The sequence below is a fragment of the Seriola dumerili genome, unplaced genomic scaffold (genome assembly GCF_002260705.1).
Source record: "Seriola dumerili isolate Sdu_G_001 unplaced genomic scaffold, Sdu_1.0 BDQW01000017.1, whole genome shotgun sequence".
Lineage (NCBI taxonomy): Eukaryota > Metazoa > Chordata > Actinopteri > Carangiformes > Carangidae > Seriola > Seriola dumerili.
Window position 1 is genome coordinate 9,518,195 of NW_019174272.1, and position 24,778 is coordinate 9,542,972.

The window sequence follows — 24,778 nt, forward strand, 5'->3', positions numbered from 1 at the left end:
CTTTATGGGTTGAGAACATTTTTTCCACTTCTCAGGATAAATAAACCATTTAAAAACATATTGGATTGTTTGGAAACTGCCTCGTCACAAAATGAAAGCAGGTCTGTTTTACCCTAGTTTTACGTCTACAGGACATTCACATGAGTGTGATAGAAAGTCTGAATCAGAGAGGGTTTCAAAGATTTTAGATTTGATTTTTCTAAGAGCTATGTTAAGGTTCCACACACAATGTGAGGTTGTTTTATGTGTGTGTGTGTGTGTGTGTGTGTGTGTGTGTGTGTGTGTGTGTGTGTGTGTGTGTTCAGTCAGTATAGACTGATGGACATCACAGCTTTTCCAGTCAATATAGTGCAGCAGTGTGTGCACAGAATGTAGCAGAGTTTCCAGTGCCTGCTTTATTGACAGCAGTGAATGAACTATGATGGTGTCAGAGGTTTCGCTGCTGCCTTTGTATGCTCCCTGTGTGTAACAGTAGCCGGCCCATACGTTACTGACAGTATCCGCTTGGCCCTCGGCGCTCTCATTGTGATTAGTGAGCCGCTGATGCTGACATGAATCTTGGCCTCCAGACACACACATGGACATAAGTGCACACACACAAATACACACACACACAGAGACACACTGGCTGGGGCTTGGCAGTTAGTTATGTGATCTGCAGTGTAAACCATGGGATCAAATGAATATGAGCCTCGAGCATTCAGGTGTATGTGTGCGTAGATGTGTGAGGTCAGAGACTGTTTCATGTGTGTATCAGGTCCAACAACAACAACACAATTAAACTGGTAGAAATACATAGTTAGAATTAACTTTGGGAACTTTGAATAAATGTACAGTCTTGAGAAGAAAACGGCAGGAAATACAGAAAACAAAAATATGCTCTAGGTACTACATTTTTTTAAAAATACTTTTTACAATATTATTATAAAAAACAAAATCTTAAATAATACTGAGTTTGTTATAGCCTACCACATAAATAAGACAGTAACTAAAACTATTAATGGAGAAAATAGGTAATACCAGATAAACTAGTCCTGTTATAATCTAGCTAGCCTAGCTAACTGGTAGCAATAACTGCAGTCTCTCACTCTAATGTATAAGAAATATGTATAAAATATTAAATACCTCATTAGTTTAAATGGACAAAGCTGAAGAAGAAACAAAAACATCTTTTCTACATACATTGTCCAAACAGAGTGAAGTATCTAAATGTTACAATGTTACATTTGATAAATTCAAAAATAAAATAGGCTTTATTGACATGACAGATAAGAAACCTACATTTCCAAATCAGTACACAAAGTTAATAACACTTAGTACAGTAATCAAATTAGTACAGTACAGACAGTTAGCAATAAAAATAGAATAATATGCAAGTATCAACCATCATTACAAATGTGCAGACTGTGTTTCTACCCACATAGACAGGGCAGTTTCAGAGGCTCAGGGACATGGATTAACTCAGATATACTGTATATTGTTTTGTTTTTCAAAGAAAACCTCTCTCAAATCCTTATATTTCTCACAGTAGTGGTAGGAAGTAGGAAGTGACATTCTGTCTCAACCTCAGCCTGCTCTGTCTGTGGCAGCCTGTTTCTATGATCAGGCTGTGTCTACTTCGTCTGGTGGTCAGGTCCTCTGCCACCATGTGCTCTCTGTTTCAGGTTAAGTAGAATTCTACTTTACTCTGGGATTTAGTGGTTTTGTTTCAATATTTGATTTAACTTCTTTCTGTTTTGAGATGATTTGGTTGGGCCAGATTGTGTTTGGTGTCTGTCCTGAAGCTCTGGTGTTTGTGGGCAGAGCTTCAGGATCAGCTGGCAGAGGGGACTCTTCTTCTTTGTTTTGGACTCTTTATCTTTTGTTCTTATCTTTGTATATGTCACTCTGGTTTCGGAGCCTTCGGACTTCAAACCCTCAACGTTACCGTTTCTTTAGTTACTGCCCTCGGCCTTTAGAGAATCGAAGTTATGACGTCACATCTGGGTAAACTTCTTCTTCTTTACTGTCCGTATTCTAAGGAAAACTAGCATCTACTACAGCAATTGCCATTAAAACTGGACACCTTTTTGGTTTTTAACAAATTTAAACAACAATGAATTTGTTAGCATTCAAAAAACTACAGCTCCCGCATGAAAATGTACCGCTGTGGGTCTCTCTTGTGACTGATGGTCTCTGGTATGCTCCTGGCTGGCTACTGCGTTAGCGGTTAGCTCAGTAGCTACAGTGGTTCAACAGCTAGCCAAGTGGCTTTAGACCAAAGATGAACTTCACTGTGCTACATTCTGGTGTGAGCAGGAGTTTAATGTGTCTGTGTGTGTATGTGTGTGTTTGTGTACACTTGCAGCTGTCACTCATTACCCCTTTCTTCTTCCTCTCTTCTTCTCCTTTAGCCCAATGTGACCTTCATCTGGGTTGCGTGTGTCTACTCAACATTCACGAAGAAGACAGAAGAAGAAAAAAAACTGAAGGGAAGATTAAGAAGAAAGCACAAAGACGCGTGAGGGAGGAGAAGAAAAACAAGTAAGAAAGTAAAAACAGAACAAAGGGTGGAGAAGAAAAACAGAGCAGCATCTTTTCTGCCTCCTCTGAAACCTTCCTCGGCAAACAGCACGACTGGCAGAGTGAATCAGAGGAGGAGAACAGAGGAAAGAAAGGGAGAGGTATGGTGAGGCATGTAAAATGTGCAAAGAATCAAAAGAAAGAGAAAGTGAATATGAGGAGGGAAAGGAAAACCTTGCAGGAGGGAGGGTAAGGTGGCGCTTGTCAAAACAGGATGTGGAAATTACAGACATTTTCAGGTACTCCCGGAAATAAATTATTCTGGTGCAAGACAAAGAGAAAGAGGAGAGCAACGCATGAGCTAGGAGTTCAGAAAAAAGCAGACAAAAGGAAGGGAAAGGGAAGGAAAAGGTTGAATTTGGGTAGGATATTGGATTTCAGATATCAGAGCATTTTGTTAAGAAAGATGCTGAAGGTTATGTGTGTGAGAGAGTGTGTGTGCTGGGTGTTCACACCTTGTGTATGTGTGGGTGAAATTGAGGCAGCCAGATTTTGCCCGAAGCACAAAAGTAGAAAACAAAGAAGAAAGAGGGAGAGAAGGTAAAGAGAAATGACCGTGCGAAGAATTTCAAGTTCAGTTTAGTGAATAATGAATTTTCTGATGTGTAATGAAAATAAAGGCCAAAATTTCCACTTTTAGTTTGATTAATCACAAAAATCTCTGTAAGATGAGAGAAGTTGAGCCCGTAGTTATGACTGTGTGCTCAGACACACATTTTATGGCAACAGGTGATTTATAGCCTCTTCTACCCTCAGTTTTGCCTCTCAGGCTATATACAGGCTCGCCTAGTCCTCTGATTGGCGGAGGTTGTTGGAGTCGTATGAAGCCCAATAGGAAGATCTGCAGATATTAGTTAAGGTAACAAAACTGTTACATAATTATATACAATTTGTTTCGCTCAAATTTATTTAGGAATATGCACAATGTCAATTTTGACAAAAAACCCCTCTGGACTGGACAGATCATAAGACTTAAAGGAATAGTTCATTTTTACTCCTTGCTGCTTCATCGTCGAGAGTTACACGAAAAGATCAATATCAACCTCATTATCTGTCACTTCAACATAAAGCTGGAGTCAGGAAGCAGTTATCTTAGCTCAGCATAAAGAATGGAAATAGGGGGAAACAGCACAATCCAGAACCTCTGAAGATAATTGATTAACATGAACTGTGAAGAGGACAAGTTGTGGTTTTACTGGGGTTTTACATGCTGGACCAGTCTTCTGTGTTTTCTGGGCAACCCCACAGTAAGACTGTCAACAGATTTTCTAAATTTGATAATATAATCAAATTGTAAAAAAAAAAAAAAAAAAGGAAAAAAAAGAGAGATTCGATTGTGAAAATTTCTATTTGATTTTGGGGGAAAAAAGCAGCACTGTCAGGGCTGTCCGCCTCGCAGCTTCCTAAACTCCAATGAGTGAATAATTCAGCAACCGTAATGATGAGTTCACAACCCAACTCAGCTGCAGAGTGATTTGCACGCTAAGATGCCCCGATTGATAAATACTTTTTGGTTAGTAGACGGAAAAATTGTTGGAACCTTGAGATAAAGTTGTTTGAAAGCTGTAGCCTTCTGTTCCAGCACAAGCAAACTGAGGGCACGTCTTGTACCCAAATGTAGTAGTAGTTATGTCTCTCATTGTAATGGTTTGCCCTCTTATGGACATAATGTGGAAAAAATTATATTTGAATGATTCAAACCTGTGTGTTTTTGTCAGTTTTGGTCAGTTTTGACAGAGCTGCCTATCTGTATTTCCCAACATCAACTATTCTCTTAGAGCCATTGTCATTTTAGTTTGTATTGTGCTTTAGTGATGCACATTTACAAATTTTCATTGTACAAAATAACTAATACACAATGAGTATGCAGTCTTTGGGACCAAGTTAGTTGCCTGCTTTGGCTGGTTTATATTTTTTTACTTTTTTTTTTTTTTTTAATAAAAAAACTTCCAAAAAAAGGTCACAAAACAAGGACACTTGATGCATATTTTGATTTAGACGATGTAACTGGACACAAATCAAAAAGATTTATGGACGTTGTTTGTTTTATGTGTGTAAATGTGAGATGATTTATCGTTGGGTATCATGTGTTTCGCTCTTAGATGACAACTCACAGAATCGAGGGTTGTAATCCATTACATCCATACACTCCACTGCTGCCTTCATTTCTTAAACCAAACTTAAGCCCCTGCCATAGTACAACATTGGATACCACTATGTGTGATATGCATGTGTGAGAGTGTGTGTGTAAGTTTGTAGGTGACCATCTCATGTTTTAAGTGTGTGATGAAAGGCTTTCTCATTTACAATCAGCTGTCTGTTTGATCGAGCTGCTGCGAGCTCCAGCAGACTTTAGTAAATTGCCTTTCGAAAAAAAAAGTAATTTGTATCCTAACTTTCACCTACAGAATACAGAGACGTATGGGCAGAAGAGGGATGTGCTTAAACACACACACACAAACAGAGATATATACACTGTGATGACAACAACGACCAAAGCGCACGCGCACACATTCACACACATAAACACAAAGGTGAGAAAAAAAACAGCCACAGGCAACACTGCTCTATTCCTCAGCTCATATTTTTTCTGCGAGTGTGTGTGTGTTTCTGCCGTCACAATGAACACTTATCCCTCGTTCCCTCTAATAATTCTGGATATCTCTCTCTCTCTCTCTCTCTCTCTCTCTCTCTCTCTGTCTCTCACTCTCTATCTGTGTCTCTCACAGTGTGTGTTTATCTCTGTGAGGATATTGGTTGCCGATCATAAATAGCTTTTCTCTGACAGGGTGCCATCACAGACGCCAAGAGCTCGGGGGAGCAAAAGGGGGAGAGAGGGGGAGATGGGTGGAAGAATGGAGGATATGACACTGAGAGGAGGGCGATAGAGAGAGAGAGAGGAAGAGGAGAGGGCGAAAAAGCGAGAGAGATGGATGTTATGCATATCAAGGTAGCGTGACAGGTGTCAGGTCTACGAAAAATAAATGCGCTCAACTTATATGCATGCCTCCATACACACCAGTCACAAAGCAAAAATTGCAATGTTCATGCACGCTAACACAAACCTACACACTGAGATGCATGCAATACGACACAAGCTACTACTGTAAATTCTCAGATAGCGGTGAGTGCTTTCATTTATCTCAGCTGCTGAGGGAAACAGGCAAGTGTATTTTATCTTATTTTAGATATTATCTCCTGCTTTTCTCATCTGCTCCTGTTTTAATTTTACTGTGTGCTGTTAATGCAAACACAACACTTCTTTCATATTGCTCTAATAAATGAAATATAATGTACATTTACACAGCACAAACTCCCCCAGAACAACAATATAGCCACTCTGTTGCGCTGTTCCTCTGAGTTTCTCTTATGTAAAAAAAAAATTACTGTTTTAATTCACTATGTTTTTTTTTCCAAAGCACTTACAGTTTGCCTTTTTTTTTTTTTTTTTTTTTTTTTTTTTTGCTGTTAAGCTACTCAACACTTGCTGCAGTGGTTTTTCACATTAAAAGTCTTTTGGTGCCTAAGGGGATATAATCCTTAAAGGCAGCTTCTCTCTGAAAAAAAAAACAAAGTATAGAAGCAATTTGAATACATTAGTGACTAAGAACAGGGCTTTGGTTAAAGGACTAGCTTGACATTTTGGGAAAATACGCTTTTTCACTTAGTTGTCGAGAGTTATACAAGGAGATTTATACCATGCTCATGTACGTACACTAAATATGAAGCATACGGTAAGCAGGCAATTAGCTTAGCTTAGCATGAAGACCAGAAGCAGGGAGAAGAGGTAAGTCTGGCCAAGAAATAGTCTAGCACATAACTCTGTATAAAACTACAACTTTTTTTTTTACAGTTTTTTTTTTAATCATTCTTTTTGCATATTTAACACACATGACACAATGTGTAGTTTTAAATATTATATGTTGAACTATTCCTGTAACAGAAATATGCATTTATTCATTTTAATTGCTTCTAATTTCTCTATAAGTTTCTTTATTTTTCAACTCCTGCAACAATGCTTCATATCAGAAGTCTTTCAGTAGTTCAAAGGGCATAATCCTTTGAGCTGCTCGGTGTTATTTCCTTGTAGGCTTTTAATATGAAGCATCCACAGGAAGTGTTGAGTGTAATTGGTGCTACCTTTATTCTGATGCCACATATACGTGATTGGAGATAATGAGTGAATCAAAACAGCATTTTGGTGTAAAAGCGAATGACGTGTGACATGTAGTGATAGAACTTTACACTGAATTATACAACATTCTAGTGAATTACTGAAGATAATTCCCCTCAGTATTTTTTTACCCAACTGTTAGTAGGTATTTATTTGTTTGTGCTGACTATGGTCTTTTTTGGCCACTGGCTTTTATTTGAGAATTTATAATCTAAAACGGGCAGTACACACATTTGGGTGACATAGGCATATATTCTTTTGGGCAAGTACACATCCAGTCACACACACACACACACACACACACTCACACACACACAGGTTCCCCTCCATCGGTTTTGATGAGGTGAACGAGTGTGAACCGTCTGCATCTCGCATTCCTCCGTCCTCTCTCTCCACACAGCAGCAGTCCTTGTCTCTCAATCGATCCCAGCTTATCTTCCCGTAAACCTGGACCTCTTTTCTCTCCTCCTCGCCCTGCCACCTCCTACCCTTCTCTCCTTCCTTCTCATTGCTATCGATCAGCCCGTGTGTTCAACAAAGTAGAGAGCAGGCAGCGGTTAATGTAGAGCCAGGCCGGAGGAGCGTTGGTTGTGGTTCACGTATCACCTTTCCCTCCTAATGGGCCCAATCAGGCTCTAATAGAGCCTGGGTTAGAGCACTCTATAGTCATTCCTCTCACCTTACACTTACGCTCTCTTATATCTGTCTCTACTGGAACTCTGCCAGCTGCATTTTAAGCTGATGACCGTTGGTTTCGCTAACTGATCTGATAGCTGTCATTGGCAGATTTTTTCATATTTATTCATCCAGGGAAGGATTTTGCTTCTGCTGAGTATGCACAGGCTTTGTCGGAAATGTCCTGCTTTGCATTTTTTACAGTAATGCACATTCATTCCTGGGATCTGCCCCGTAAGAACCACAGGCTGCTAATTTTGGCCACTGGGATCTGCCCAGTACTGGAAGCTCAACTCTTTCATCTTCTCCAGACTTCTCTCAGTCACTGAGCACGTTGAATCTAGCTGGGCTAAGTGCCTTCCTGAAGGGCACCTTCATTGTTGACTAGTGTTTGAGTCAGGGGAAAGTGTCTCTCACTGTTCTGCTACAGCTTTCGCCTGCCTTTCAGGGATTTGAATGGCTTATGAATAAAAAGTAAAAGAATAAAAGTGGTATTCAGGGAGATGAACAGGGATGCACAGTTCAGTGTTGATAGTGAGACAAAACAGTTTCTCATCATAATATTTGAAAAACTGAGAAATGAATATGCTATATGCTGCATGCTAATTTTTCTCAAGCTAACATTATTCAGCAATATAACCAACCAGGAGTTAAAGTGATCACACATTGATTCTCTTGCAAATGAAAAGCTAAAATCATCAGCAGGGGTTTTGTTGGTCTTATGTGACCAGTAGCTTATGGTAGCTAAGTATATTTGTATTATAGACAGTACTGAGTCAGTTTGCTAACTTTATGACATTTTTCCAATGCTACTTTTACAATTGTTTAGCATTTAAGCCAAATTCTAAACAGTGGTTTAGTTAAACAACAGTTTAGCTTGTAGCCTTATCGATACCTTAGCTCTTAGCTTTATCTCATATTTATAACATTTAACAAAAGAGAGTTTATTACAACTTTGGTCTTGTTTTCATAGATGAAGTTTCAACAAAGTCTGGCAGGATATAAATATGGTTTGGTTATCAAGAAAAATCCAGCGGGTAGATAGAAAGATAGCCAAGATTAAAAAAACTCTTCTTGACATTTACAGGATTATTTTAACTTTTGGATCAAAGAAACAGAAGAAATACCATCTGTCCATAATAATCCCTTACTGTGTAGGAGAACTTTGTAATTTTGTTACTTCAAAATGAGTTTGCTAACCTCTGGTTTGTTTAAAACATGCCTGATTACCTGTCCCCTCATGTTCTTTGTCTTATCTGACTTCTATATAGTGATGTTCACATGCTCCCAGATCTCAGCCATCATGTACAACAGGCATGATGGCCAAATCGACAAAATAAGTCCCGGGTTGTAATAAACTGAAATTATTCTTTAATGTCTGTGCTATCACTGCCAAATACAATATCTACTTGTTTTGGGTATGCTTGCAAGATACACAAATAATCAGAAAGCAGTTCAGGTCAAGTTTCAACCATTTACTTCAACAACAATATGCATTTTAATTTGGGGATGTGGTTCTGCTCCAGAACAACTCTCAGCCACCTTAACACACACTGTCCTGAACTCATAAATGCCACAGTAGAGCCTAAAATGAAGACTTACTGAGAGAAATATAATAAATTCAGATAAATCTGAATGCTGAAGGTGGCTGGGGTGTTAAATTGGCTGAAAACAGGTAGTGGTGTAGCAGCATGATCAGATTCCAGTGCTGTGAGATGATGCATTCAGAGTGAGTGTTTGTATGAACCATCCAGTGTTCAATATAGGTTTTGGTCATATGTGTTTGAACACTATATAAAATATGTAACAATAAAATAACGTATAACACACTGTAAGGGTGTTTGGAAGGCCATAGAAATAGATAAACATACAGTATTTTATATACCTGAATAAAAAACCTTTCCATGAAAGCCTCAGCCCACAAAGCCACTCTGACCCTCAACATTTACACGATAGTTTGTCATGTCTTTTCTTTTCAGTCTTGTTTTCCCTCCATTGCCCCTGCCAATCTATTCATCTCTCTGTCAGTGTAACCTTGCCTCCCTACCCACTTGCCTGCCATTGATGTGTGTGGGCTGTTTCTATAGGAGTCCAGCTAGGTGTAACCTTTCTGCCCTGTGGCACCTCACTGGGATCCAGGGCTCTGGGCTCAGCGTGAACTCCTGAACTCATCCCGAAAGAAACGCTCAAAGAACGGAGCCGAGCAGAAAGGAGAGAACAGAGAGAGTGGGAGGGAAAGCGAAAGAGCGCTACTGGACAATTAGCCCCCCAAGGAGCATAGTAGGCGGTCTCCCCAAGCCAGAATACACTGTGAGCGTTTGAGGGACTGGCAGCCAGAGAGAGAAAGGAGAAGCAAGAGGGAGATGATGTGTGTGTGGGCGTGTGTGTGTCATAGTGTTTTGCATTCACACGCCCAGCGGTTGTTGTTCCAAAATGAGACAGTGCGTCGGGTGCCTGCAGGCGTCAATACGACCATTTCTATTATTCAGAGCTGATTACGGCGCTAAATCGTACAGTGGTGAATACTTTTTAATGAGCTCTGAAATACAACAGAGAAAGTTTGTCAGCTTTTTTGTTTGTATGAATCTGGCTTGCGGCGGAAAAGAGTGTATTTGATTAGTGCATTGGTGTGTGAGGAGCAGGTTGCAACATATATGAGTGACGAAAGTGGAGATGTGTGTGTGTGCATCTGTGGGTGTGCATATGACACATGATAAAACAGTTTTTTGTATGTCAGCACAGTGTACAGTACGTGCATGTATGATCCTCAGCATATATATATATGTGTGTGTGTGTGTGTGTGTGTGTGTGTGTGTGTGTGTGTGTGTGTGTGTGTGTGTGTGTGTGTGTGTGTGTGTGTGAATACAGACATACAGTACATATGTGTGGATGTAGCAGTCTGTATAGGTGTGCAGCAGTTGTATTCAGTATGTATATGTGTACGGGTTTGCCTGCTGTGCATAAGCCAGTCCATTGCCTTCAGCAAGGCTGATCGACCTGTGACTAGTGCACACACACTCATATATGCACATTGATGACAGGTCACAGTCCTATCCCAGCATCCCCTGGGCCTGCACACAGGGCAAGGCAGGGCAGAGTGCACGTGAGTTGTACTCATCAGAAACAACATACTCTGGGCCGCGGAGGACAAGGTCAACTAGAGAAAAAAGGGGGAGGGAGACCTAGATGAAGAGAGAGCTGAGAGAGAGGAAAACACAGACAATGTGTCTGCTCGCACATAACTAACCTGGTTATTGTTGGCTTTCTGCAGTAATCACATTTCTTTAATGTCAAGTAAACCAAAAATCTGGTTTCCTCAATCAGGTTAAAGGAATAAGAGAAATCTGTAGTTAGATTGTGATGGCAGTTTTTTCAGTTGTCTTGATGCCATATAGGTTAATATCACAGAGAGTAGCTACATCAATCAACGGCATCTAAGTAGATGTTCAGCAAACCAATCAGCCCCAAAGTCCAGTCCATCAGTCCAGAATTTCTAAATGTGGTTAATCCTGCCACACACACATAATACGTCATCTTGATAATCAGACTGTATTTTCGTGTTCATGTTTTGGGGTTGTTTTGTCCCGGCCAGTCAGTAATGACTGACATCTTTGTCAACATGATATTCAGTTGACAAGCTAGAAACAGTTACCTAATGGTTGTCATGGCAATTTTTTTATTATTGTTATTTATTTCAAAGTTTTGATTAACTCAGTTGTTTTATCTTGCCTCTGCATTTATCAAGCGAAACATCATAATAACTGTATATCATGATATAGATGTACCATGACGTGGAGCCCTGTTATAAAGCACTTAACCAAGCACTTTATCAGGCTGGAACATTTCTGGAGTTCTTCAAGTGGCTCCTGACCAAGTCTGCTAATTTGACTGATTTCCAATTTTATCAGAGAGACCGATGCACTGATGAAATTAGTTGCTGTAGTGATTGGTTGGAATTAAAACCATGGACATCTGGGACACAGGGTTGAGGATCAATGATTAAGGCCATTTATGAACAGTAAAAACTCTCCACTCAAACTCACACTCATTAAGTTCTTTTAGGGTGGTTGTCAGTTCAATGCAAAATGACTCCATAGATTCAGATGATCCTAAAAATATTTCTATGTTTGCAAAACTTTGCCTATTTACACACTGAGCAGATGACAACAACAATGGTGTGAAATGCTGATGAATGTAAGTCCAACATTAATTCTCTTCCTTAGCCCCATTTTTGGTCTCCACCAATTCCTGAGGGAAATATCTTGCTCTTTAGCCACTAAATGCTCCAATATGTTCTCCAGTTATAGTAAGTAGCCGTATGTGTGTTTTCTTTGGTGCTGGGCTGATAGTATCTTTTTACCTGAAACAGCTGTTTGCTGTGGCTAGCAACAACCTTGATAAGAGCGGAGAGAGCGAACCAAAACATTAAAGTTGCAGTCTGTCAAACCAAAATAATGAGGTGAAAGATGCAAAAATGCCGCACAGGTAAGGAGGACGGCACATTTGGTGAATGATAATGCGTGTTTGTCACTACTAGCAACCCAAAATCAAATTACATGTGGCCATTTCACCCATTGTTAGTATAAAATATTTGTTGGTGCAGCTTTAATATCTGATCAGAAGCTTTCGTTTTATCCTTGGTACTGTTCCCGGTAGCTGGATTAAAATATTCATGTTAGTCAAATCAAGTCTTTGGTATTGTTGAAAATTTCTTCTCAGAATAGTTGTGAAATATCTCCATACCACTTCCACTCCCCAAATGTCTGAACGTGATCGGCTTCCATCAGGCGTGCGTCCACTGTAAACACACCAAAAGCACAGATGGTCTCGCTGTCTGTTAAGCTGGACATCAGTCTCTCTGGTTTCATCTCGCCTGCACCTCCTCTTCTATCACTTCCTCAGGTCTGAGCAGGTGTTTGGCCCGCAGTTAGAGTCCAAATCAGATCCATTTCATCTGTAATCAGCTGGAGCCCCTGGCACTGATGGAGGAGATCAGAGCGCCGATCAAAGAATTATAAGCCGACCACGCCTGACCAGCCGACCATGACACGGACAAGGCAGCAGTGGGGATGTGGTGGGGTGGGGGTGGGGGCTGAGCAAGATCTACAGTAGGGATGAAAGGAGAGAAGATGGAGATTTGAAGCCCTGCATAATCTCCCAGGAGACAGACATGAAAGAGTAGGGTGCTGGGTGGAGGCAGCAGTGACGGAGGCTAAGATGTTACACTGCAAGCTCTCCTGGGACTGTTTTTTTTTTTTCACATTTCCATCAATTTGCAATAGGTTGTTTAAAGTCAAATTCTGTGCTCAGTTCCGCTTCAGTTTGAGGTAATTAGGATGGGAAGTGAATTTCAATCACCATGTGAAAGGAAAGTCAATGACATTAACTTGATGTATTTGAATTGCTTGATGCCCTACCGCTGGTTAGCAAATCATTAATTGTATGCAAATATAGGAAATCATGTGCTCAGGTGCATGAAAACTGATGGGTGGCTCACATATTGATGATAGCAGCTTTAAAGGGTGATTTCAAACACTTTTAGAGGATTTTTTTTTTTTTAGAGGTCTTTTTTAGAGACATTCATATCCTCGATGCATACACACACACACACACATACACACACACACACACATACACACACACACACACACACACACACACACACACACACACACAAACACACACACACAGCGCATGCAGCTGATCAAACCGCTCTTTGATTATCAGTCTTTCATCTGTGCCAGCTCAACACAAATACGCTGCACAATCTGCCAGCACATCACCCACACACACACACACACACACCCACACACCCACACACACACACAGCTCTTTTGTGTGAGGTGGTCAGCATTAAGACTCAACACTCCCGTTTGTAACATCTGTATTCACTGATATGCTAGTTAATGCTATCACTTAGATGCAGACTCACTCAGGCTTGATATTGCTTTAAAGCGTGCATTAAAACCATGCAGACTATCATACAAAAACATACACTCTACCTGCCTTAATTGATCACCTGTGCCTTTGTACCGAGACTCAGACGCTGAATGTGCGCGCGGTGGGAGGGTGAGTGTGTGTTTCACTATCAATGGAGTGTCCATGTCTGCCTTTTTCATGTCAGTGCATAGGAAAAAGACTCTCTAAATGTGTTTTTTTTTTTATTCCAGCCCTGTTGCATGCATGGCTCTGCAGCACTCTATGAATAAGTGAGAAGTAATAGCAAAAAAATGCTGAGTTTGATGTTGACTTCCCTCACTTCACTTTACATCCCACAAGTCATTTTTTCAGTCAATTTTGCAGGGAGTGCTGTAACATGATATTTTATCACTCCGATTTCATAGCCATTTTGCTCTGAACTTGAACCCAGAGCCTTGAAATTTCGTCTTTGATGCCACAACTGGAGCCATTGTATGTTTTTACATTCATATTCCAGGCATTTAGCTAAAGCTGTCATACAGGGTGACTTACAGCGTGTGAGCTCAGATTCAAATCACCAAAACTGCTTTTGGGGGACCTTCGTGTTTTTAAAGGCTGATCTCTGATCAAAACGTTTCAGCTGTAAAAATTCATCTAAATTGGAGGAATCTTCTCCCAAGGCTCCCCGCTTGGTTCACAGACTCACTGATAACATTTTGAACCCTTCAGAATACATTAGAATCGCAAAACTGAAACTAGGTGAACTTGGGTCACCAATTATCATTTGGCAATGAATCTTGGAAAAAGACCATGTTTTGAAGAATTTCTCTTAACGAGTTCTTCCTGAAAGTAAAGTTAAAAAACTGAACTGTGCCACCAATCAAACTTTACCTCTTTTAAGACTCACATTTTTCTTTTTCAGTGATATCCTGTATGATGGAGATTCTTCATCATCACAAGCCTGTGTATATAGTGAGATCATTTGAGCCTGTTCCAAATCTTATGTGCTGTAGTGCAGTGTTGCTGCTTTATTGTGATGTTTCATTATACTGACACTCATTTTTTTTTTTTTTTAAATCATCTTTTTGCCTGTCACATAATCTCATTTCTTAAAACAGAGTGCACATCTCTGTTAGCAGCTCAGTGAGACTGTCGCCTGCTTAGCTACAGCAGCGCTTTGAGCTAATGCTAATTATCGGTCTCACAATGACAATGATACATGCCAAGGTTTAGCAGGTAATGTTTACCATACCGTCTTAGTTTGGCATGTAAGCATGCTAACATTTACTAATTAGCACTAAACACACGTACAGCTGAGGTTTTGCAGTTATTTGGTCATAAGCAAAGTGTCGGATAAACTGAAACTTTGACCTGATGATGAATGATGAATTAGGCTTCATCCTCTGGAGATCTTGAAAATCTGAAGTAAATTTCATGGCAGTCCGTCCAATAGTTACTGTGGATGGACCAACCAGCAGGTTTACACTGCCACACTGCAGGTACAGCTAAACGTGAGACTCAAGAAGAAGAGCATACCACTACTGGTAATTTTACATCAAAATCACTTGTATCGTTAGTCTTGGAGTCAATACTGAGTTTAATTGTCCCATGATGCTCTTAATGCTGTTTCAGAAACAATTCTACTCTGACGAGACTGTTATTCTGTCAAGAAACACTAGCTATCAGCAGCATCAGAAGCCCAAACATAACCAACCATTAATGCACCAGAGCTGCTTCATCTCCTCACTATAATGATTTCAAGGGGAGGGAAAGAAGGTATAAAAGTCTTGGAACCAATCTCATCTCTCCGTCCACGAGGTGTGAAATCGTTTGATCCAGCTTGTTCTATTTAGGTGAAGAAGCTTTTGTGTGAGAGTTTGCACTTGAGTGTGTTTGCGTGTGTGTTTTTTTAAATGCTGCCGGAGCAATAAAAGGTGGAGGGATAAGGGGAGGGAACATGGTTGCAGGCAGGAAGGAAGGAAGGAAGGAAGAGAGCTGATGGTAGCTGCTGTGTTTGTTTTGCAGGGAGGCGAGAGGGGAGATGAAGGGCGGGGGCTGTCCTGTAGTCCATCCGCCCATACGTGTGTGTGTGTGTGTGTGTGTGTGTGTGTGTGTGTGTGTGTTGTGTGTGTGAGGAGGGGGGCAGTTACGGGTTAATGGACATTAAGTCTGTCCCAGTGTGATAGTAGGGGTGCAGGGTGGTGGGTGATGTGCCCTGGCTCGCTTTAACCGGCAAAAGGGTCAGAGGTCGAGGTTTAAAGTCAAACAATGCCTGCAAGGACTAGCAATCAGCTGGGACGGCACCAGAGGTCAACGTGTGTGTTTGTGTGTGTGTGTGTGTGTGTGTGTGTGTGTGTGTGTGTGTGTGTGTGTGTGTGTGTGTGTGTGTGTAGTAATATGGGAGGATGGGAAGGAAAAGGCTGCCAGGAAGGGAGAGGTGGGGAAAATGAAGGGCAGGAAGAGGACAGTGAGAAACAGAGAGATGCACCGGTGAAGAGAGAGGACAGACAGATAGGGGCTGAAAACGTTCTTCATCTCTTCCTTCCTCTCTTCCGCCCTGTTCGAAGAAACAACCCCGCGTTGCCTCTCCCTACAGGGATTCATCTTACCTCCGAAAACACACACAGTGATTACATGCAGGCTAAGAAGACAGACGTGCACATGAAATGACACAAATCAACAGGCACAGCCAAAACACACACTGCTCGGCAACCTAATCAGAACATGTGGTCTATTTCTCTGTATGTTTTAATGAGCTCTCCATTGTGGAGTGCTGACTGATATTATTAGGCTGCCGTGTCTCAGCTCATTAGCTAAACCAGGCTCAACAACAACACCAGCAGCTAAAAGATGATTTGATACCGCCTGCAGAGTTATGTGACACCGCAGGACCTTAAAGAGGCCGTGGTGAGAGACAGAGCAAGCAAGTTAATTTGGTCGTCAGGGGAGAGCGAGGCTGAACCCTCACTTCTCACAACACATGGAGGGATCATAAGAGTCGGTTTGATAGAAAGAAAATAGAAAAGAAAAATAAAATAGAAATTCATCATAGACTGACTTCAGCCGTCTCCCACTGCGTTCATAAAGTTGCCTGCAGAGGTAGCTTGAAAATTCAGTGTGCAGTTTTAGTGGTGTCAAGAGAAGTAGTCAACACCGAATGGAAAACAATCCTGCAGCTAGCTAATCTGTTCTTAGTTGATTGTTATTGCTCTATGGGAATGGCTCCATTTTCTACATTGGCACTGTATGGAATCCCTCTGCTGTATGCTATTAAAGCATCCAAATGACTCAAACTGACTGAACTGAGGAACATGACTCTGCTGCTTTTTAAATAGTTTGCACAGGTACTGTTCATGCTCTCAAAGCTAACACTGCTGACATAATAACACTTGCTATGTTTCTGTCAAATCGTAGCACATTTTAACTGAATCTTCTCTACTGAAGAAGAATGTAAATGAATTTGCTTTTCCACCCACCACCATCAAAACAATGTAGAAAACTTATGGAGATATGATATTTAAATTTATGTCATGTTTTAATTTGAGGAAGGTTACAGTCTCCTCATCACTTTGCACAGATCTGATGTTTTTGTCTGCCGATATTTTTCATCTCTTTGGCAGAGCAGAAGCTTCAGTGGACGTTTGAGTCACGTGCTTCGTGTATATACAGTACATCATGAATTATTCACTAAGTCTGTTTCCACTGCACTCTGTCACATTTTACTTTAACAGCACCAAACCGAATTTTCCACCCCAGTCAAACGTAAAAATTATTTTTGCAATATAGATACATATATATATAAATACACAAAACATATTAAACTGCATAATGAGTACTTTTACTTTTACTTAAGTTTTTGAATGTTGAGTACATTTTGTTGACAATACTTCTGTACTTCTAAGTACAATTCTGAATGCAAGACTACTTAAGTACTTTTTACAATGAATTATTGATGCTTTTACTTTGAAGAACTGGATTGTGAAGAACTTGTGTACTTCTTCCACCAGTACCAGTGGGTTTGACGAGGTTGTTTTATGAGTTTTTATTAAAAATGTCCCTATGGAAAAATGTTGGTAGGAATTTATTATTTAAGATTAAGTCTGCTGTTTTTCTTTACTACAATATAATTGAGCTGTGTCCTCTTCGAAGGCTGATATTTCCCTGATGTAGACGATATTCTGAAAGCAATTTAAGCATTATTTATTTGTGTTGAATGCTACGCAATTATTGACATGACTTTGTGAGATCCTTATTGGGATATTTTGAAAGTACTACTGAAGCATTTGGACTTCCCAAGAACAGGAGTCCATTCACGTCCACAGATAGATATTTTAGTCCAGACAGCTTTATTAGCAAACACTGTGTTTTTCTTTAGTGGAAATCCATTTCAATGACTTAAGGATGTCATGGTCAGAGTCTCATCTCTTTATAAATATATCTCCTTTTTACCTATTATGGACAAAGAGTGCTGCAGGATGTCACTCCATGAGCAAAAAGAAAGCACCATGGATAGGCCCAGGTTTTGAAACTGCTCTTCCTATTGATATTTCACTATGACTTTACAAACCCTTGTTTCCTGAATTTGAAAATCAACATTTAGTATACAGCTTAACAAAATTATTTATGATAAACAGTTGCGTTGTTGCACTAGCAGGGAATAGGAAAGAAAATAAAATAAATAAAACAGGAAGTGGAAATGAGAAAAAGGTAAACATTGAGGATTTTTAAGCTTTTCTTCAAACAGGCAGAAGCCTCGAATCTCCATCTCCTTCGCCTCCTCTTCCTCCTCACCTGCCCCTGTAGTGTTTACACGCTGCCTCTTCACTTAATCTGACCTTCAGGATGCCCACTTCACTTTGTTACATCTCAACACAGAAATGGAGCAGAGCACGGAGGAGACAAAAAAAAAAAGAAAAATTGCAAGCCTCCTGCAACATCTCCAGATGTGTTTTTTTTTTTCTTTTTCCATAACTCTCGCTCCCTTTTTCTCATCCTTTCAGCCCTTCATCCCTTGCTCCCTCCCTCCATCTCAATCTCTTCTCGACTCACTCAAGCGTTGGCCGGCAAGGCCTCCAGCATCGATCCAATAAAGCTGGTAGTCGGCACTGCGAGGCTTGGAGAGCTTTCACCCAAACCCAGCATTTAAGCACGCTCATTTAACAGCACGTCGCCATGATCTGATCTGGGGGGTGGAGGGGGAGTATTATTTTCCTCTCAAAAGTGTAATCAATAACAGTCACATTGGTTGGAAATGGGCACGCAGACACACGCGCATGCACGCACACATCTCCAAATCTCAATTACCTCCCCTGCCAATCCGCCAAATAGACCAAATGTTTGTTTGCCAGCTATTGAACTTAATATTCACATGTGGGAATAGACGAGGGAGTGGGAGACGTAAAATGTGCTACACATACATAGGTACTTTCTTTCTTTTTCCGGGTTAATGTAAATACAGTTTGACATTTTGTGCCTGTTTAAAAGTCAATGGCTTCCCTCCTCCAATGAGCACACATCATCAAAGGCGTCATTTCACTCGCTGATACACAGCAGCAGCAGGTGCGGAGGGGAAAGCTTACAGATGGTGTTTGTGCATTTCTATGTGTGAATTTAATTTTTTATGAGGGTATTTAGTCGTCATAAGAATACCAACATCAAGAAATATCCACCATCCCTCATATCGGCACTGGAAAGTTTAGAATCCTGTAACTGCTTTAGCATTAAGGTTACACTCAGTGAGTTGGAGTTGCACTGTGAAATTAAAGAGTCTGTTCATCAAATTACCAAAGAAAAAAAAATCCAAGCCAAACCAAGCAGATAGTTTTGGTTTTATGTGCTGAGGTTTTCAGATATCCATCTCTGAGATTTTTGCTGCCATTTCAATACAATAGAAGTGAACGCAAATTTTGCTTGTGGCGCCCACAGCATTTGAAAGTGACATTTAAATTTCACAGTGTCTTCTGTTTCCAGTATTCCACAGACCACACCATGACAATGAGGAGGAACTACTTTATACTGACAAAAAATAGTCCCTACTATGAAAACTGTGGACAGACTGTTATGTCGATTATCCTGAAGTCTTTAGTCTGCTTCACAAAAAGTGCTTATCAGATTATATAACAGTGTATGAAATCCCCTTTCCTGTGTTGTAATCAGGCAGGGCTGCTTCTGACAATTTTTATAATTTCTTTGAAAACAGATAATCCCACACTGGTACTTACTTTACACTGTGATTGGCCGAATGATGTAAAAGTGAGGCAGGCAACTGGACTTGTATTTGTCTGTGGAAGACGTTTCGCCTCTTATCCAAGCGGCTTCATCAGTTCTAAAGCCGCTTGGATAAGAGGCGAAACGTCTTCCACAGACAAATACAAGTCCAGTTGCCTTCGATTTAATTTGAGAGACAGATAACAATGACCTGGACGAATGAGAACATTCACAGACAAAGTGAGGCAGGGTTTGAACTTCTCTCTCAAGATATCTTTTTTAATTCTCATATGTTTAACCCAGTGGAACGCCAGTGGAGACATGGCCTTCGATAAGAGATTGTCTGAAAGTGTGCTCCATATTTGTACGATTAATTTCATTGAGATCATGGAGGCAGCCTGGAGGTGGATGTGATAGCAGGCTTTTTGTCCACCTGTAGGGTGTGGTCACGTAGAGCAGGTACACTTTTACCTTAAGATGCTGTCCAAGGACGCGTCATACAACCTAGTTTGTTTGCTTCGGCGCCAATCGGCAGCCAGGTGAACATGCTTTATATGGTGAACGAGATGCGACATCTGTGTTTGTTCTAACTGCATCTGATGACATTGCTCCCTGCAGTTGTGTGTATCCTCTCAGGCAAACTTGGCCACGTTTAGATGCTAATTTTGGTGTAAAAAGAGTATAACAAAGACTATTTCTGGATGTTGCTGTTGAATTTTATCGCCGTGAGCAACACAAATGAAATTCCATTCACCTCCACTGTTTTCAAATGGCAGCAGAAATCTCATAGACACGTCTTAAAACCTGGGCAAAAAAAAATCATCTGTACAGTTTGATGTCACAAGAGAGAAGTAAGAAAATACATTTATTTGTCATTGTTTTTATTTAACCAATAAACCTGACTGTGTTTGGTAGAAGAACAAGCAGAACATGTCATTTCTTTCATAGCTCTGTTATCTCCCACAGCATCGAGATTTGTCAGCATACGTGGCAGAATAACAAATCCACTAATGACAGCCATTTAATATAATTAAAAAAGTTATTTTCACACTCAAACACTCCTCTAATGAAACTACTGATGAAAAAGAAATTAATTTATTTAAGGCTGCTCATGGTTGATTTAACAGTTACTTGTTAATAAGTGACGTGCTTCATCTTGAATGTGAGTGCACTCAGTACATTTATGCCACTTATTGATGTCACTGAGTTCATACATATATAAGTGTGTCCGTCTGTGTGTGTGTGTGTGTGTGTGTGTGTGTGTGTGTGTGTGTGTGAGCATGAGTTTAATGTGAAATTCCTCCTCTCGTCCTGTGCATCAGTCTCACCTGCAGCACAGTAACAAGTCAATCATCCTGTGCTGTTATTGGACTGTAATGCCGCTCTGTAGCTGCACACTTGACATGTTCATTAGGTATAAACCAATTCATTTACAACACAGTGCTATTGGATTGTCCTTGCCTCGACATTCATTTCCCAACACATTGGTGTTTGATGCGTTGCCAGCGCCAATTAACTTTGATAACTCAGCCCCAGTTTAATATACTGCTGCTGAATTGGCTTGACAAGAGTGCAGCGATAAGCTATTTCTGAGTTTTTTTGAGTAGCGATAGCTGGATTATCGCTCACCGTGAGGGAGGGACAGGGAGAACCTTCCTGCATAACCCCCAAGGCCAAAAGTCATTTAAATGTTTGCTTTGTTTTTGTTGGCAGACACTCACACTCAGAGGCACATACACTGATTAAAGCTGTGTCCTTGTTGGCTTTAATGATTTGCATAACTCATTTCCTTTTTACATTATTGTGGATTTTGATGACCGTGTTCAGTTTTATAGACCTACACGTTTTCAGAGTGAGAAATTTTATCTTTCAGTACAGCTTGAATGTATGAACCGCTTCACATGGCTCTTTGAAATATGTGTATGTTGTAAACACTTTTGTAACAAAATTCTTTCTGATAAACAACCAAGTCAATAAAGAAAGTGAATTGCTGCTTCCAGCTGATGTCTTGGTTTTTTCCTCTCTACCCGGCAGGCTGCCAGAAGCCGGCTGCCCCCTTCGAGTTCCTCTGATCAACTGATTGATCCCTGGATCCATTGCTCAACGCCAGCTCCGACAAATGGGATCTGACATGGGAGCCATGGGCGGGACGAAGGTCTTGCTCCTGGTGATTCTGGTTGGATGGGAGAAGTCGCTGGGCCTCAACTGGAACCCAATCCCACGCAAAACTGTTCGATACCAGGGTGAGTGAGCAGTGTAATACCAGCTGAGAGAGGAGTTCGGCCCTTCGAACATTCCAGTGAAAGCCAGTTTAAAAAAAAAAAAACCTTTAGGTAGCAGTTCCTTAAAGTCATAGTAAAATGAAACATTTTCCAAGCTCTAATCCTGTGTCTCTGTGTTAATTGTTCATTCACTCTGAAATGTCTGAATAATTAAGAGGGTTGTTTCAAGGAGCTTGGCAAAGGGCTGTTTGAGGAACTACTATAGCTGGCAAGGTAAATGCTAACACGCTAACCAGCCTGTAACATGCTAGTGTTGGCAACTCTGCGAGCTCTATAGGCTACCGAGTTGTTGCTAGGCTTGCAAACCGTCTACAAGTGTTAAAAAGCTCATTAGCTTGGTTGCTAATGGACAGTTAAGTTCACAGAGTTGACTCAAAAAACATTTGTACCTAGTAAGCTACAATAGCTTCTTCCATCCATGGCCTCAGAGGTCAGCACTGTAAAGATGGGTTGTTGCCATGAAACGTGTGTGGATTTATGCAGCCCCTGCCAACGTATCCACTGATTTCAGCAGCTTGGATATTTTGGATTTTGCTTGGAAATGTATTGTTTTAAATGGTGGTATGACCTTATATGGCAGATTTAATGGGCTGACAGCTGTTGGTAGTGATTTATCTGGTCAGACATCTGATAAAAAACAGTAAACAATATGTTCCATTACAGCAATCAGGGAAGATATCCCATTATTTCAGAGGTAGATGATTTCTGATTTTTCAAGAGGCCCACTTTGACCCTGAGCAAAACAATGCATCCATCTAATCCTAGTGCTCAACTGAATTTGCACTATTTATCTCGGCCCTCCTCTCCAGCCAAGCCTTGCTTTCTTCACTGAACAATGCCAATTGTTGCAAGATGAGAAATAGTCTTTTTTTAATCCCTCAAAGGGGAAGTGCTGTATTCTCTCTCTTGGGGATTATGGAAATACCATAAAGAGAGGGAAAGAAATATCTGGAGAAAAGCTATATTTTCTCACCTCTCTGTGCCACCTATCCCACCTTTCATCCCATATCTATCTCTCCTTTCGGTTCTATTCCTCCTCTTTCTTTTTGCCTTTTATCCCTCCCCTCCCCTTTTTTGCTTTGTATGCTTCGGCTCATCGCATGAACCCAAAATGCTCTCATGGCGTTTTCACAAAGAGCTCCGATTTCAGCCACTCTCTAGGAGAATGGCGCGTGATGGTGGTGGTGTTCGGGGATATTTCAAAAGCTGCTTTCTCATACCGCTATCGCCCATCCCCCACTCCTCCCCTTCTCCCTTTTTTTCCACACAGCCCTCCTTCTTCCTCTCATCCCTCCATGCTACAGGCATCACTGGTGTTGTGGGGAGATGTGAGGACAGAGAATGGAGGGGAAAAACCAATCGATAGGGCATCAATAGTTCCTGGTGAAATGCTCGAGTGTGACAATGCGAAGCTGGTGTTGGCAGAGCAGAGCAGCCCATATCTGTGCTGCACTTTGGCCAGCATTCAGTTGTGGTAAAGACTCACCAGAAAGGGCAAACAGGGACAGCTGCACACATATGGTTGTATGACAGGAACAAAAAAGGATCTCATTTCAGCATTTTTCTGAAAAATGGCTGAATAAATTTGCCTGCACAGACAAGATAACGCCCCTCACTTCAAGTGCAGCCTTACTGTTTTTCAGCAATGTCTCAGAAATAAAAGCCTTGTCATGAAACACAGGAGAAGGCAGATCACGTCACTTGTATCATACTTGATTTGAGTGTGGTACTTGAGTGCAGAACGATTCTTGACGCAAATTGATTTGCATTGGAAACAAGTGGGATTATCTTACCCGTTGACAGATTTCTCCACTTGGTTAAAGAAAAATGAGATTTTCGGGCTCAATACTGGGTTAAATGACTTATATGGATGAATTCTTGCTACAGTGCTGAGGAGGAGATATGAAAGAGGCGAAATGGAAAAACAAAGCTGCAGAAAGAGGGAGGGATGGATTGGAGGGGAGAGTCCAAATGAAAAGAGAGAGAGGAGATACATAACGGAAAGAAAGCAAGCAGGAGAGAAAGGTGGAGAGACATAGAGCGACCGGGAGAGAGAGGCCAGTCACTAACTGCCTTAAAAGGACAGAAAGTAGCTTCAGACGAATGACAGAGAAAGGAAAACACACACACACACACAGACAAACTCTGCAGGCCGTTTACCCTGTGTTTCATTTTGTATGGAAGCATCTCCCTGCACAGACACACACACAGCATCCATATTAACGTGTGTGTGTGTGTGTGTGTGTGTGTGTGTGTGTTTGTGTGCATGAACTGCTGTTTGCATGCAGTGTAAGTTTCCAAGACAGAGACAAGAAGACAGGCAATAAAAAACAAGAGTGAGAGAAAATGTGGGGGCACAGAGGGCGAGTGTGTTTATACCTATTTGTGTTGAGAGAGCGTGTGTGTGTAGCCGTGAGTCTGTCTATCTAATCCCCTTTGTTTATATGTGTGTGTGTCAGTGTGTGTACTGCTTAGGTTGGCAGTCTGAGGGATTTGGAGCTCTGGGGCAGTACAGGACGGGTGTGTGTGTGTGTGTGTGTGTGTGTGTGTGTGTGTGTGTGTGTGTGTGTGTGTGTGTGTGTGTGTGTGTGTGTGTGTGTAGGTGTGTAGGTGTGTAGGTGTGTGTGTGTGTGTGTGTGTGTGTATGTGTATGTGTGAGTTGGGTGGGTTATGGTGGGGCAGAGATGGCTAAAGAGATAATATTCCCCCCACCCCACAACACCCCACCAGCACCAACACCACTGCCGCCGCCGCCGCCCAACAATTACATGAGGCTTACATGAGGTTGCAGAAGTAAAAACACAAGCATCCTCTCTCTCTCTGTGCATCTCTCCTTCTATCTCAATCTTTTCACTTCTTTTCCTCTTACTTTTTAAAAGTCATGTGTTGACATTTTAAATCATAGGCTGTTGTTATTCCTCACCAGCCGCTCGTCACATTTATGGAGGGAAAAAAAAAC

The 24,778-nt window shown here is 41.0% G+C and overlaps 1 protein-coding gene across 1 annotated transcript in view; it reads left to right on the forward strand.

The window, feature by feature from the left end:
* Positions 1-2,397: 2,397 nt before the first annotated feature.
* The window catches only part of sema4c (semaphorin 4C), a 64,905-nt gene continuing 42,524 nt past the window's right edge, over positions 2,398-24,778 (forward strand). The window contains exons 1-2 of the mRNA XM_022758484.1: positions 2,398-2,523; positions 21,572-21,780. Coding sequence (XP_022614205.1) covers positions 21,657-21,780 — 124 coding nt within the window. The 5' untranslated portion in view covers positions 2,398-2,523; positions 21,572-21,656. The remainder of the gene's footprint in view (positions 2,524-21,571; positions 21,781-24,778) is intronic.